The 15,171-nt window shown below is 29.7% G+C and overlaps 3 protein-coding genes across 8 annotated transcripts in view; 1 reads left to right on the top strand and 2 right to left on the bottom strand.

Moving 5' to 3' along the window:
• The first annotated feature begins 2,498 nt into the window (after positions 1–2,498).
• Srp19 (signal recognition particle 19) lies at positions 2,499–4,276 on the top strand. The gene is made up of 3 exons (XM_014416786.3): positions 2,499–2,655; positions 2,743–2,999; positions 4,071–4,276. The coding sequence occupies exons 1-3, from the start codon at positions 2,609–2,611 to the stop codon at positions 4,193–4,195; spliced, it is 429 nt and encodes a 142-aa protein (XP_014272272.1). The 5' UTR covers positions 2,499–2,608; the 3' UTR covers positions 4,196–4,276.
• A 1,132-nt stretch (positions 4,277–5,408) lies between these two features.
• Positions 5,409–8,910, bottom strand: LOC106678335 (complex III assembly factor LYRM7). 6 transcript variants are annotated; one of them, XR_010842885.1, is made up of 8 exons: positions 8,596–8,909; positions 8,432–8,504; positions 8,274–8,344; positions 8,114–8,195; positions 7,519–7,652; positions 6,380–6,490; positions 6,258–6,307; positions 5,409–5,620 (listed from the first exon to the last, which is right to left on the bottom strand). XR_010842885.1 is itself a non-coding variant. In XM_014416789.3 (6 exons), exons 1-6 carry the CDS (start codon positions 8,617–8,619, stop codon positions 6,482–6,484), a joined length of 393 nt encoding a protein of 130 aa, XP_014272275.1. In that variant the 5' UTR covers positions 8,620–8,909; the 3' UTR covers positions 6,150–6,481. The 6 variants fall into 6 exon arrangements, 1 of the variants encoding a protein (XP_014272275.1); XR_010842886.1 differs by lacking the exon at positions 6,258–6,307 and having other exon boundaries at positions 5,409–5,726; positions 8,596–8,910; XR_001342746.3 differs by lacking the exon at positions 6,258–6,307.
• A 4,455-nt stretch (positions 8,911–13,365) lies between these two features.
• Positions 13,366–15,171, bottom strand: part of RagA-B (Ras-related GTP binding A/B) — a 4,181-nt gene continuing 2,375 nt past the window's right edge. The window contains exons 5-8 of the mRNA XM_014416790.3: positions 14,505–14,600; positions 14,206–14,420; positions 14,009–14,124; positions 13,366–13,670 (exon numbers count right to left, since the gene is read on the bottom strand). Of these exons, the coding sequence (XP_014272276.1) occupies positions 13,579–13,670; positions 14,009–14,124; positions 14,206–14,420; positions 14,505–14,600 (519 nt within the window). The 3' untranslated portion in view covers positions 13,366–13,578. The remainder of the gene's footprint in view (positions 13,671–14,008; positions 14,125–14,205; positions 14,421–14,504; positions 14,601–15,171) is intronic.

Consider the following 15,171-nt stretch of genomic DNA (forward strand, 5'->3'; position numbering starts at 1 on the left):
GTGCTCTTGGTGCCCAAGCAACTTGACAAAAAATTATCCATTCACTAAATGGATAAGATGTTTTATTAATATCTCTTCTACCTAAATAGTTGAAAATCTTAGGTAGGCAGAGAGGTGCTCTTGGTACCCAAGCAACTTGACAAACAATTATCCATCCACTAAATGGATAAGATGTTTTATTAATATCTCTACTACCTAAATAGTTGAAAATCTTAGGTAGGTAGAGAGGAAACAATATTTTCTTGCTTTTTACCTGTCTAATATGGTAACTTTTTTTTTTTTACTATCTAAGGAGCCATTGATGTTGAAGCTTGTTTAAAAACGTTAAAAAATTGTTTTCATCCTTGATACATAATAAAACTTTCAAATTTAAAATTTATCCCTATCTACATGTTTTCTTGACTTTATAAAAAATAAATATGCATACACGTTTGGTATGGAACAAAAATTTTGTTTTTGTATGAAAATAAACATATACCAGGCTTATTTATTTTCAAGGAAAAAACCCATCACTCAGTTATTTTTATTTCTTATCTTGGACATTTCAGACTTTATTATAGTCACTATCCAGTCAATTTATATTTGATGTCATCTTTATTTTTTCAGTTTTTCCTAATTATAAAATATTTTATTGCCAAATATTTTATTTTCTAATTTCCTAATAAATTGTATATCTAATTTTCTGTTACATATTAGAAAAGCAGAGGGATTGTACAAGGAAAGAGGGTAATTGGCTATAAAATATTGTATGGTTCAAAAAAATTCCTTAAAATGAGTATGATATAAGCATGGAAAATAAAAGGATTAGAAAATTCAAAATTGTTTTCATATTTAAAATATAATAAAACTATTTTTTCTGTACAAAAAATTTTTTATTAGGAATGATTTATTTGTATCAAAACTTAAAGTTTACCCCTATCTTCATGTTTTTCCTTTGTATAGGTACAAATTGATGTATTTTGTACATCATTGTCCAAGTTAAAAACAATAAAAATAAATGAGAAGTATTAGCAGGTTTTCTTTTAATACATAAGTAATAAGATTATACCATCAGCAAAAAACAGAATAAAGAATAACATAAAAGTCAGTAGTCATTTTGTTTTATCATATTTAGATTGATTTTTAGTCTTGTTTCACAAATATTATATAATAATACTATCAGTTAAACAATTTTCCATACTGTTTCATATTCATGCTAAACTTATGCTAGGAGAAACTGAACACAAACAGACTTGTTCTTATCATAGGAATAAGACCTATGACTGGTCCTTAGTAAATTAAGTGAACAATATTCTAGACTAATATCAGAATACTTTACCTATTAACTTGAGATTAAATTCAATGAAACAAACTAAGCCCATATTCCTATTAGTTATCTTTATTTTCATTGAAATCAAATCCATTTTTGTTTTTTTATATGACCCCCTCTCAGGCATTTCTAGCATATGTAGAGAGGGTTATCTACAAGGTGCCACTCCATTGTAACCATAATGGGGGGTTGTGGGAACACTGCAGATATAAATGTTGACCCACTAGAATAATACGAACCGGTCGGGTAGTTCCGAGGTTGCAAATGCATATGCTTCTTCTACAAACAGCCCAATCAAATCCAATTCTACATAATTTTCTAATACACAGCATACTGACCAGTTAATATACATTAAAAGAGATGAAAGAGAGTTAGTTAAATATATATATATATATATATACAATTTTTTTTTTTTATCAAAATGATACTGGGTATGGTAAATGTTTTCTGTAAACCCTACCCATGAGTTCCTGTAATAAATTTTAGACAAGCATTTTTGTGAAATAATATTCTATGACTAATACTGACAGCAGTCCATTAAGAATAATCCCTGTTAGCAATATGCTTGACATTAAGAGGAGGCTGGATGAGGGACCTATAGTTTTCTCTTCCCTAAAATCATTGAAGGAAGAGATCCTCAGGGTATCTTTTTTTCCTAATGCTCAACATTCCTTTACTTTGCTGATTGGAGTCAATGACAATCAATGTTAGGTCAAACAGATGCTTTGGGGCATTTTATTTTTTTTCCTTAGTTTCAATAGAGTACAAGTTTTTGTAATCTTTTTAATAAATAAAATGCAATTTAAACATGAAAAATAAACGTCATTGTTGAAGGTATATGAAGGCAACCCAACCCTAATCCAGAAGCTAGTGACGTTTCTAAACTTCCAATACTCTTTGTTATCAATATTTGGGATACCAGTAATCTAATTTTCACATGATTTTTTTTTTTTGCCGTGAGACGGGATCCATACTTTTAAAATGTGGTTGACCTTTCTTTTTTTTTCAGCTTAGCTCTTTGGGTGTCAGTACTTCAGTTAAAGTATCGATACTTTAGTTCTATCGTACATACCTGCCTGAACACATAAGATACCTATGTTTATTAGCAAAATATTTACAAAAAATAAGAAGTATAGTATATTTAAAAAACATATATATTGGAAAAGTCTGAAAAGAATATCTGATTCCTCGAATCGAAACTAATTACTAAATCGATCCCACTGACGTGTAAGTGAACCCTGCAATAACCTTCGGAAGGGTTGTTATGGTTCAAATAGTGTTCCATATTATTAATTTATAATGACAACCCCTTGGAGTCCAGACAAAAAGCACAGTGATAGAGAAAGGTCTGATAAATTTTGGCCCTCTTTGAAGATAAATGATGAATACCTTGGAACAAATACGTTTAATTGTTTATGATGTTCCTTTTGTAGATGGATTTGCATTTATCCAGCATATTTGAACAGTAAGAAGACCCGTGCCGAGGGCAGAATCATCGCAAAAGAAAAAGCAGTTGAAAATCCAACCTACCAAGAAATAAGGGATGTGTTATCAGCAGCTGGTTTGAAAGTTGGTGTTGAAAACAAACTTTATAGTAGAGAGAAAAGTAAAGAGCTTCTCTACAGAGGCCGAATAAGGGTTCAGTTGAAAAATGATAATGGTATTCCACTAAACCCAGATTTTCCTACCAGTAAGTAGTTTTTTTAAAAATTATATTCTGATGTAAGACAAAAAAATAAAAAAAACTATCTTGTTTAAAATTAAATTTGTAAACTTCCAAACACTTTTCTTCAAATTCTACAATATTAGAGAAGTATTATTAAATTTCCTATCCCATTTTATTGCTTAATAGTTACTTTAGGAAGGCCATCTGAAATCAGCTGAATAGTATGATTATTATAAAAGTAAAGGATTGATTCTGTCAGTAACTGGTAAACCTATGTGCTTTGATAAAGCTATCTTAAAATTGATATTTCTTTTGAATAAACATCAAACTTTTTGAATTTATGTTCATACAGTAAGATCATCATATAGTTGTCAATAATTAATGAATGATGAAGTATTCTGTTCCTTACCTCATACTATACATAGTTCAGGAATTTATTTATTTCTAAAACGCTAGCCAAACTTTGAACATAAACTTAATGTTGAATCTATTATAACCAGGAAAATCTTAAATATCCATTATTTAGGAATTTATTCTCTTCTGAAACTCAAATAAAATTTGGAACATAAATTTAAGATTGGATTTTTTAGATTTAAGAGCTTAAGTGTGAATTTTATAACAATATGTTCTAAGAGTATCCCCCTGAATTATGCATATTTTTGGGTTTCCTGAAAAATTGTTCATATTGGATTTATCTTGTGCATCTCCACAGCTCATTTAGTTTTAGTGGCATTTCATCCTTTGGTCTTTTTTTTGAAATATTTAATGCAGCACTTATTAGAGATTTAGCAGTCCCCTGTTTCAGCCTATTACTTTGGTTTACCAAATGTTATTTAAGCCTGGTAAAACATTTATTATGTACTTTTATATTGTCTGATAAATGTTTATTCTATTCCATATTTTTATAATGTAATAAATTTCTTTTAATTAGTACCATTAATGATGATGAATACAGTGATATTCAGTAATGTACAGCATTAAAATCTAAATGGTGCCATTAACATAATTATAGTTATATTCAGAATTTAATACAGTCACTTACTTCTATAATTACTGTATAATTTAACTATGATCGCCATTATCTTCCCTTTTTAGGAGAATCTGTCATACTTCATGCATGTGGAATGATTCCGAAACTGAAAACGCGTCAAGGTGGAAAGCATACTACTGAGCAGAGCCAAGGAGGAACGAGCAAGAAAAAGGGAAAAGGGAGAAGATAATTTGATAATTTTCAGAGAAAAAAATTTTATATTTGTTTTAAAACTTATATTCTTTTTTAAATATATGCCCTAATAATCCAATTTTATGATTTTTTATTCATACAGTGAGAACATAATATGGATGTCAATAATTAAATAAACAGATAATTCTTCTGTTCCCTACCACTAAATAAGTTTGTTTTTCGTGCACATTCATGTACAAGCCGTGGGTTGTGAAATTAGTATGTAACAAGTTTTAATTTGTTAAATAAACTGTTTAATTTCCTATTAAAGCTTCCTTTATTACAGCTACAGTTCTAAAACAGCCCAAGTTTCTTCTTTATTTTTTTCAAACATAAATATTTTAGCAATTTTGTTATGAAGGCTACTATTAATGCAGCACATATGTATTATTGGAAAATTGAAAATCCAACTTACCAAGAAATAAGGGATGTGTTATCGGCAGCTGGTTTGAAAGTTAGTGTTGAAAACAAATTATAGTAGAGAGAAAAGTAAAGAGCTTCTCTACAGAGGCCGAATAAGGGTTCAGTTGAAAAATGATAATGGTATTCCACTAAACCCAGATTTTCCTACCAGTAAGAACAGTTTTTTTAAAAATTATGTTCTGATGTAAGATGAAAAAATCAAAGCTACCTTGTTTAAAATCAAATTTGTAAACTTCCAAACACACTTTTTTTTCAATTTCAAAAAGTATTTTCCTATATATATAAAAATAATTGACTGTAACTGAATATGGAGGAGATAATCGGTGGTGCAATCGAAAAGGAACAATAACAGCTATTTATTTTCTGACGTTTCACCTCAACTTACAGGGCTAAAAAAGATATTAAACATAAGTTGACAATGATAGATATTAAAATGACAATAAAGTAAACTAAGATGGGGTTAAAATTATCTAAATATAAGTGAGAAATTATATAAAAATAACTATTTAGAAAAAAAACTAACATAGAGTATTAGATTAAATATGAAAAGAAGACACAATAAAATGAACGGAGATGTAATAACATTACAAATAGAAAAGTGTACATAAGAGAGATAAAAATAATACACATTTTATTTTTCTAATTACATATGTTATTATGTCCCTGTTTATTTTAAATCTAATCTAATAAAAGTATACATCATTTTTGCATAAGTTAAAAAGTGAATATTTTTTAGTAAGTGAAATATGTGACTATGTAAAAGATAACTAAATTTTCGAAAGAATATATAGCAATTTTTGAATCTGTGTTTATTTTGTAAGCATTCTCGGTAGGTTTCTATAGTAAGTTAATCTCTTGTTATCATCTCATTAATATAAATTTAAATTTTTGTTTTTTCTTAATCTAAAATCTTTAAAAATTACTTCACTGATGTACATGCAATTTTTACCATAATGTTTCATGTCCTAGGGAGGTTCAAAGGTGTTGTAATCAATGGTCCCTGTGAAGAAGAAGACAATGTTTCATTTTAAGAAAGTAGGCAAAAGGAAGAAAAGTTTTGAATGGTAGAGGTGGCGCGTGCCTTTTTCTTCCAAAATCTGTATTGCCTAAAGAGGCATGGGAAGCAAAATAAATAAAAAACAGAAGTTTTTTATCGTAGCCTAATCTAAATAGTTTTTTTAACTTTATTGTTCAAACATAACAATCTATACAAACAAACGTAAAAGAGAATTTGGACCACATGCGTAACATGTTACTAACAGCAATCAATAAAAGCATTGAATGGTTAGATAATTTATTTCTGTTATGTCAACAGTTTTGTGGAGAGGAAAGTATTGCAGATTAATAGATTGCAGTGCTACTTTTGAAATTTATTAATGACTGTAATATCAATAAGTTTTGTTGAGTTATGTTTGAGGAATTTATTTGAAGTTATGGTTTATTTTTGGCAATCTGTCCCAATATAGTGAATCTGATTTATCAATTTCATGGAAGTACTGGTTGAAATAAGTTTTTAATAACACATTAAATACATTTATCACAAATTTATTTTTAGTTAATAACACTTCTCATAGTTTTATATAAATGTCCTGAAAGACAATGAGAAAAATGTATTTTAATAAAATATAATAAATTACCTACTAATTTTATAAATGTAATTACTGAGGTTACTTTTCTTCTATTAAGGTTAAAACAAAAACTACATATTAACAACACTCTTTTGATGTGGAAATTCATAATTTATTAGTAAAATACAAACCTTGCAATTTAATTATTTTATTGTGCAAAAGTGGAACTAGTTTCTTGTTGTTCGCCATCTTAAGTAAAACTGCCAATCTCTAATCTTGAAACTTGAAACTAATTACTTCACCTAAAAAGATAGGAGAATCAATGACATAAAATCATAAATTTAAATTTGAAATAGTTTCTCATTTTGGTGATTATGATCCATTTTTATGAAGTCACTCATCGCTATGCTCTTGACTTTTTTACTTGATTCAATTATCATTTAAAAGAAAAGTGACATTGACGGTGATCACTCTTAACAAGTGATACTGTTAATCAAGCTGGCTACATTTTACCTTATCCTCAATGCCCACACTGATCACTTAATCAATAGAAACTCCAAATTTCAACTGATTCATATGCAGATCAACCATAGCTGGCCCTTTCAACAGTAAGTGACTAAATAATGTTATTACTGGCTAAGGATGCTTGTCAATAAAAATTATGATACTAGCTTGCCCAAGCCCTGCTGATAAAGGACCCACTAGAGATTTTTTTATTCTCAACAAGGAAAAATATACTGCGATGATTTACATAAGATAATTGTAATCTGCAGATACAGTTTTTGGTTATTTATACTGCTGTAGATTGATCATTGCCATTGGTTTCATTTCACTCAAGCGGTATATCAAAAAATCAAAATGGGGGTCCTTGTTAAGAGAGTTCGGATATCATTAGGTCAGATCTACGATTTAGAACATAATTTTAGATGAAATTAGGTCTAGTAAGTTCTCTTTAGATGTTCAATAGAATTACCTTTCGATTTAAAAAATTGATAATGAGGTGTAGATAGTTGACCGTAGATTAATGCTTGAAGAAGTTTGTCGGGGGGTGCGGTCAGCAAAGAACAACATAAATAAACAAAACCATATTTAATAATAATTAACAAATAAATAAGATTTTGTTTATTTATGTTGTTCTTTGCTGACCGCACCCCCCGACAAACTTCTTCAAAGATTTAAAAAATTATTCTTGAAGCTATTTATACTGTATACTTCACATAATTGTATACCAATGGCACCAAAATATTATAATGAACCTATTTCTGTATTAGTGAAGTTGAATTTGTCTCAGTAATTTAACTCTTTAATAACTAAAAGAAATATAAAATACCTCTTGGCAACATGAAATATTTTCTTCACAGCAAGGAGGCTGTTGTCCTTTACCTCTTCTTCTTTTCGGAATTTCAACATTTGGGTCGAAAGGCATGTTGTCTAATTTGGTTGTTTCTGGTCTGATGTGGAGTTCTGAAAATTAATTAAATCATTCCAGACAAACTATTAAAGCTTCAAAGTGAAGTAAAAATATGTTTAAAATTGTTAACTTGTAATCATGATATTCAGTGATAAAATCAGGTATAATTTCCTTTTGATTACATAAAAAATGTTTATTGTTATTGTAGTATAATATTTTAAATTTTGAACAATGATGTATGTATATGACATGCTGCCCTTTTTGGGCAGTTTATTTAAAGACACATATTTTAAACTCAGTGATTTACATCAAGCAGTATATAATAGAAATAAGTATAGTTTATGAAAATGAAAAATAGTCGAGGCATCAAGAATAAATATATGACATATATTTTCTTTATCTAAACATAGGTCTCATATTTCAAAAAGGGATTTCCCAAATTAATATTAACTAATACTAAGTTTGAAGAATGAGTTAACCCTAAAACTAAACTTTAAATAATTAAAAACAATACCAAACACTCCAGAAGTCTTTTCTTCAGCTTGAACGACTGTAGTTATTAATTCATGAGCAACAGCATTGGCATATGATATCATCTACAAATAATTACATTGAGGAATCATTATAGTTCTTATACACAACAGAACAATGTCCAAATAAATATAAAGCATTACATCGTGCAAAGAAGAAGCATCGGTGATGGCTTTATTTTTCTTGAATTCTTTGTTTATTTTTTCACGACTATCTAAAATATAAATATTAAATAATAATAAAAACTAAAATCAACATTAATATAGTACACATAAACTAAAATGATAAATCACCGAATTACCATTTAGAATCCTTTCATCGCCCCTAAACACAGTTAATCGAGCCCTATGTAGATTTTTGAAGGCTTTTAATACCTGTAAACAGATATTTTTTAAAATAAAATTAGCCTATGTAACTTTGTTATGGTTAAAAACTTAAATGACATTTCTTCTCCTAAATACATACCTCTGATCTCAGGGGATTTGCCATGGATATGAAATAATTTGTTCTAAATGAATAAAACACTTCCAGTTCTTATGTTAATACCAACATGATATATATTACACGACCAAAATAAAATTTCATAAAATAACCTATCTAATTAAAAATTATTATCATAAATCGTTTCTTTTCAACCAAGCAATAATTAGGAATTAGTGAAAGAGTATGAAAGTTTCAGGAGTAGGACCAATAGATTTTAAAGGGTAAATGATTTAATGCATATAATTTTATTATATTATTCTACAGGTGAATCAATAAAATGTCAAATATACTAAGTGAACATGTAGATCCTGAACAACTAGTTCAAAAGAACTACTCTCCTTGAAAGCAACATTACATTGATGAAGCTAATAGAGATTTCGCACATTAATGTAATTAGGGAGAAAGAGAAATGCTTTATTTATCCGTGCTGCCCAAATACATCGGTTTGCTGCATTACACAGCATACTAATCAATTCATGATCGGACATATATAAATTATATATATTTACATGATATAATAAAAAAAAAAAAGGGAACAGTTTTTTTTTTTCCTTCCCACAGTTTCCTTTTACTATCAATTCCAGTCTACATACTAAATATAAATATCTCAATATATTCCCTTCCATTTCACCATTTCTTTCCATTCCACATTTATTTACCTCAAATGATCGACAAATTCACCATCTTTTGGCATCTTTTGTGATTGCGTCGATGATTCTGACCCATACATGTGTTCCCAGCAGAGCTTTGATGAAGCCCCTTTGACTTTTGCTGAAGGTGACTAGCTTTCTCAATTCAGAATCCAGAACCTTTTTGATGATTCAGCGCACAATCGAGTATATCGTTATTGGCCTCAAGGAGGAAATACTTTTTGGGACTCCTTTTCCCTTGTAGACCAATATTGTGTGCCCTGGGCGTAGAGGCTCTGGGACATACCCCACCTTCAGCATGATCTCCGCAAAATACTTAATGATGTGTGTTACCTCGAAGTATTTTATTGTGCGAACCAAAACACCATCCGGTCCCAGCAATGTGTCTAACGATGTCGAATTTATAGCTTTCTTCACCACCCGACTATCTATGGACATCAAATTTGGCATCGAGGCGCATTTCTCATAATCCGCACGTTTGCGGAAATTCTCTTTTTCAAAAAGGCTTCTAAAATATTTCTCAACGTCGGATATCTTTAATGGGCATTGCTTGGGAGCCTCGGAGTTCATAATGCTCTATTCCACTTTTTTCCGTCTATTGTAATAATTGTATTGAGCTAGCTCATAGTGGTACTGCTTCAGCCTACGGTTCCTGACTGCCTTATTAGCTATCTGCGGATGCGAATAAACTGTTCGTTTAGTCACAAATGTGAAGAGAATAGAAGTTGTAGTAAATGTTATATCCAATAATTTAGTATATCTATAATGAAAATCCATTATGCTGTTCTCGAGAAATTCGTTCTTCTTTCTCCGTTCCGTTGATTTATTTCTGTTTGAATATTAAGGATCCCAATATATAATTGCTGTTCTAAAAAGTATGGAGCAAATATAAAATTTTTCGTCATTTTTAGTGCAAAAGTAACAAAATAAAAAAAATTAAAAGTAATTCTGAAAAGTTCAAATTCAAAACGAAAGGAGGAACGGATTCCTATCAACAATGCAGTGGGAGGAGGGAGTACATCCCCTACCTTCACGCTAACAAGGGGATAAAATTAAATTAAAGTGGTAACCCACAACAAACGAACCAATCAGAGCGCTTTGAATGTTGTTATCATTCCAAAACCTTCCATGTAGGGATGCGAAATCGACAACAAAAAACATTGTTACTTTAAAATATAAATGTTCAATATTAGCAGTGATGCTTACAAAACATTGCCAAAAATATATCGATGTTTTTGAACATCTATTTCAGTAACATAAGGTCTGTTTCAACAACGACTTCTCACTATCCAGAACTGCACGAAGCAGGAGCAGTACAGGGTTTGGAAAGGAGGAAACACTTACTACGCATGCTCCGTACAGTTCCGGACAGTAAGAAGTGGTTGTTAAAAATAGGGATTCGACATCGACCACAAAGAACATCGATGTTTTCCAACATTCATTTAAGTAACATGCTCTGGGCAGTCAGAAGTGGATGTTGGAACAGACCTTTAATTTATCTTTATCTCGTTATTAGCGTGAATGTAGGAAGTACTTCCTCACCCCCACATTGTTGATAGGAATCTGTTTCCATTTTATTTTGTTGTAGTAGTAACAAGCAATGTGGTATTATACATATTACTTGCTCATAGATTGTATTGGATGTTCTTATAAATAATGAAGTAATGTATGACAATGATTCTCTTCCTCACAAGCTAGAAGATCAACAAGACACTCAGTGGCCAAATTTTCACATTTCACTCAATTTAGGCATGTTGTAATAAATTATTTTAATCAAAACTTAGAAGTAAACAATAACATGAAGTTTTAGAAAGGTTATAAAACTAGTCCCTCAGAAAATCCACTAGAAGCTCTTATGCATTTAAGTGACTTTAAATAGGGTTGCTCACAATCCTATACTTAACATTTAACATGGTAAAACATTTTACATTTTACACAAATTAATGAATACCTCTAATCAAGCCCAACCCTATAAGTAAACCACCCAATTCAGATGCTGGTGCCCTAGTCATTCCAAGTATGTCGGTGATTAAAACACAACATCCAATCACAACAATTCAACAATTGGATCAGTCTCTATGTCTTTGAATTCACAATTTTCCAGTTTTTATATAACCAAAATAAAAATTTCAAGACCACATTTAGGCCTAAAAAATGAATGCAGTCCCAGATCTGTGCACTGATGTCAAAGTGGTATACTATATAAGATTGAGAAACAAAAATTTTTTTTGATGCTTTAAAATCTGGAACCATCTTTCTGGTGCAGGTAAAGCCTTTAAGTCTTGTCTCCTCTATATTCTTTGAATGTCTGATTTGGGATTATATACTGATCCTCACCAAGTCTTCCAAATATTCATTATGACTACACGAAGAAAGAGAAGAAGAAACATCATTCTGAAAAAATAACTGAAGAGATTAGGAACCCATGTAGAGACCATTTTGTAGTTTAATTAAAACGAAAACTAATAGTAACCACACAAGCAATTTACCACCATATATGCTAGATGCACATAACTGTGTATAGAGAATTGTTGATATTAGTACAATATACCTTAAGATAGCTCATTATCCAATATCTCTAAAGGAGGGAGATCAACCTTATACTTCCTTTGAGGCCTAAGGCCTTCTGTATCAATTTTGATGACTTAGCTTTCCCTATGATGGTCTGGGTTCAATGTTTTCTATGGGTTATAGATGATGTGAGTTTGTAAGCTGGATAATTAGGAATAATAATCATTTAAAACTCCTATTGGATGAGCTCACTATAAACCATAGAAAGAGCAATTTCACTGAATTGTGTATCACAGCTCTTGGCCATAAGGTAAGGAATAGGCCAACTCCACATGATCTAGACTGTTTGAACTCTTAGTTCTAGCTTTTACAAAACCGAATTATCTAAATCAATGGCGAGCAGAATTGGCAATAGAAAATAAAACTTTGTTGAAACAGACATGCCCAGTTATAATTTTGAGCAGTACTCTCATACTAGAACCACTCAGTGATTTTCTTCTTTCAGAAACTAAATGAAAGTGAGCAGAAACAAAAACCTCTAGAGAAAGAGGATTTTGCTATATTTAGCTCTTTGAAGAAATAATTCATTTTCAATTCGTACAGTGCTTTATTATAACCGGCCAGTACTCCATATCTTTTATCAGACTTAAAACCCCAAAATAAAATTTAAAATGAGAAAAATTAAGAGATGGTCTTGAGTTATGATGCTAAAATTATATTATTATAGACCAAAAAAAATTATTTAGCATCAATAGTAGATAATAAGTTCTTACAACAGGACAAGTGTTAATCTGCCTATACATGTTTTTATCTTGGAAAATTTTATAACCAGTTGTTAAAACTGTTCATATGATTAATCATGAAGAATGTGAGCTTCTACTACTAAGTAACATTATAGACACAAATACATCTAACAAATGAGTCGTAAATAAATTAGAAATTAAGCTGGTATTTTAGAACATCACAATACCAAATGTGTCTGATTTATTTTATACACATGTCTTACCAAATTTTGATAAGCACACTATATTCTGGAAATCACAACATTAAAAGTTTTTCCATGAGGCTTTTAAGCCAAATTGTGAATTCCTTGTTTGGTGCTCTTACATCATTGTTCTTGACATCCTCAATAACTTTTAATCTAAACCTAAATCCTTCCTTTAACCAAAATATCTTAATTTTTCCAACATAATTAATCATGATATTGAGCCCAATATAGTTAGAAAAAACTAATTACAAAATTAAATAAACATTTAAAAAATCATTTACTATTAAATTATTCAGTCATTAATAATTCAGAGGATATATTTGAAATATGTACAATATAAATACATAAAAATATTTATCAAGTATTCAATACACTTCATACAACATTATATCATTGTCATTCCTAGTGATAGTGTCAACTTTGACAAAATGCAGTCAAAAAGATCATAGAGCGTAAAAAAAAATTGCAAAAGTAAAGTATCCTGAATTTTGGACCCTTCATTCTAATTAAGGAATGCTGTGAAGAAATTAATTATGTCAAGAGAGCAATAATAATATAAACAATATTAAAATCAAGACTATAAATATATACAAATTTTATTAAAAAAAAAAAAGTTGTACAATATATATGTTTGTAGGTCTAAAAATATGGAAAATTATTATAAACAGTATATAAAATAAAACAATAATTTAGGTAACATTTCCAGTTAATTTTACATAAATATAACAGTATTAACTTCTATAAAACAATAATAAATTAAAATATAATATCTGACATTATAAAAAAATAAATTTTCATATTTAACAAAAAGTTAGATCATTTCACCATAGCTGCAGATTGGCTTTCCTTTTCCAGTTTTTCAAAATGTCTTCGGGCATTTCTAATATTGATAAGTGTAGCAGCTGATGCTGTAAAATATTTAAAAATCACTAAACAATCATGATGAAATAATGCATCCAGGATAGTAAGTACTTTAATATAGTCCCTTAAAATAAAAGTGTTTCCAGTATTTTTTCGAAATAATTAAACCTACTAAGCACACTATTTTTTATAGTAAGGAACAATATTCAACACATTTTTAAGTGAGAATTCTGAAAAATTAATAAGCATTAACATGATAGTTTAAATATACTTAATTTCAAAAGAGTTAAATCTGTTTACACTAAGAAACCAGAAGTGTATTTCAATAGTTATAATGGTAATAATAAATTTAAAACATCAAATAAAATAAACAAGTTAAACTTACGAATTTTCGGGTCAGATGTAATAACCATTACATAAGTATTTGATGTAAATACATCAATAAAAGCAGCAAACTGAGAATTACGAACTTCCATACTCTGGAACTGAGCAGCTACTTTGCTAAAATATAACAAAGATAACAGATTTTTTATTCATGCAAGAAACCAAATGCTCCAAAAAAGAAATAATGAAAGACATTACCTGCAACTTAATTTAAACTGCTTGATAATATTAGAGACCTTTTCGAACCTATGTATGTCTCTATGAGGCCTGTGTTCATAGTGTGAAATAACGAGAAACGTTGCACGTTCAAAAAGTAGAACTTCATCAGCATCTATTATATTCGCAAACTGCGTTAGAGATATCTCGAGTTCTTTGACGTTCGGGATAAGCATATAGACAATAGATGACCAAGCCTAGAACAAAAAATAAATTTAGAATTATTTTTAGTAATTTCATGAACTCATGGATTGTACATATAATCATTCAACAATGCTAACCTTATAAAGTGTCTCATCCCAAATGGAGGTTCTAAAACATGTGCACTTGATTGGTTTTGACCTTGTCTTTAAGACATCCTCTCTTGCCTTAAATATCTATAAAAAAAAAAAAAAGTCGTGAACTGGATTGTACATGATAATTCCACCATTTGAATTAAATGGGCTGTTTGTGAATTACCGATATGAGAAATTTCAATTAAACCTTTAATGGATTTTCACCCAGAGCAAGAAGAAAGGACCAAAAATGCAATTGGTAGGTGGTGTATGATATCCATAATATCCTAGGAGTAAAACATGGACGCTAAATGCACTTAAGAGAATAGGAAAAGTCAACAGAACATCTAACAACAATCAAACTATCAGTGAAACTGCATGATCTGAAAATAATTTCTGTAGTTATGACTGCTATATTGTCATAAAATTTTTATGAAGCTGAACTTATCAATGGTGGCTCTTAAATGAGTTTAGATGAGCAATAAGACTGGGTTTGAAAAAATTAAATATTCTAAAGTAGTTTTTAGGTATTCACAAAGAAAATGAATATGCATATGGCTATAATTGTTTTTCTTATGCAATATATATGCAATGAGACCTGAGTCACCTTAAGAAAGAACTATTTTCTCCATGACTATTTAAAGAAGCTCAATTTGTTGTATTTTTTTTTTTA

The sequence above is a fragment of the Halyomorpha halys genome, unplaced genomic scaffold, assembly GCF_000696795.3.
Source record: "Halyomorpha halys isolate HHAL.00 unplaced genomic scaffold, Hhal_1.1 Scaffold134.1, whole genome shotgun sequence".
In the NCBI taxonomy this organism is placed as follows: domain Eukaryota; kingdom Metazoa; phylum Arthropoda; class Insecta; order Hemiptera; family Pentatomidae; genus Halyomorpha; species Halyomorpha halys.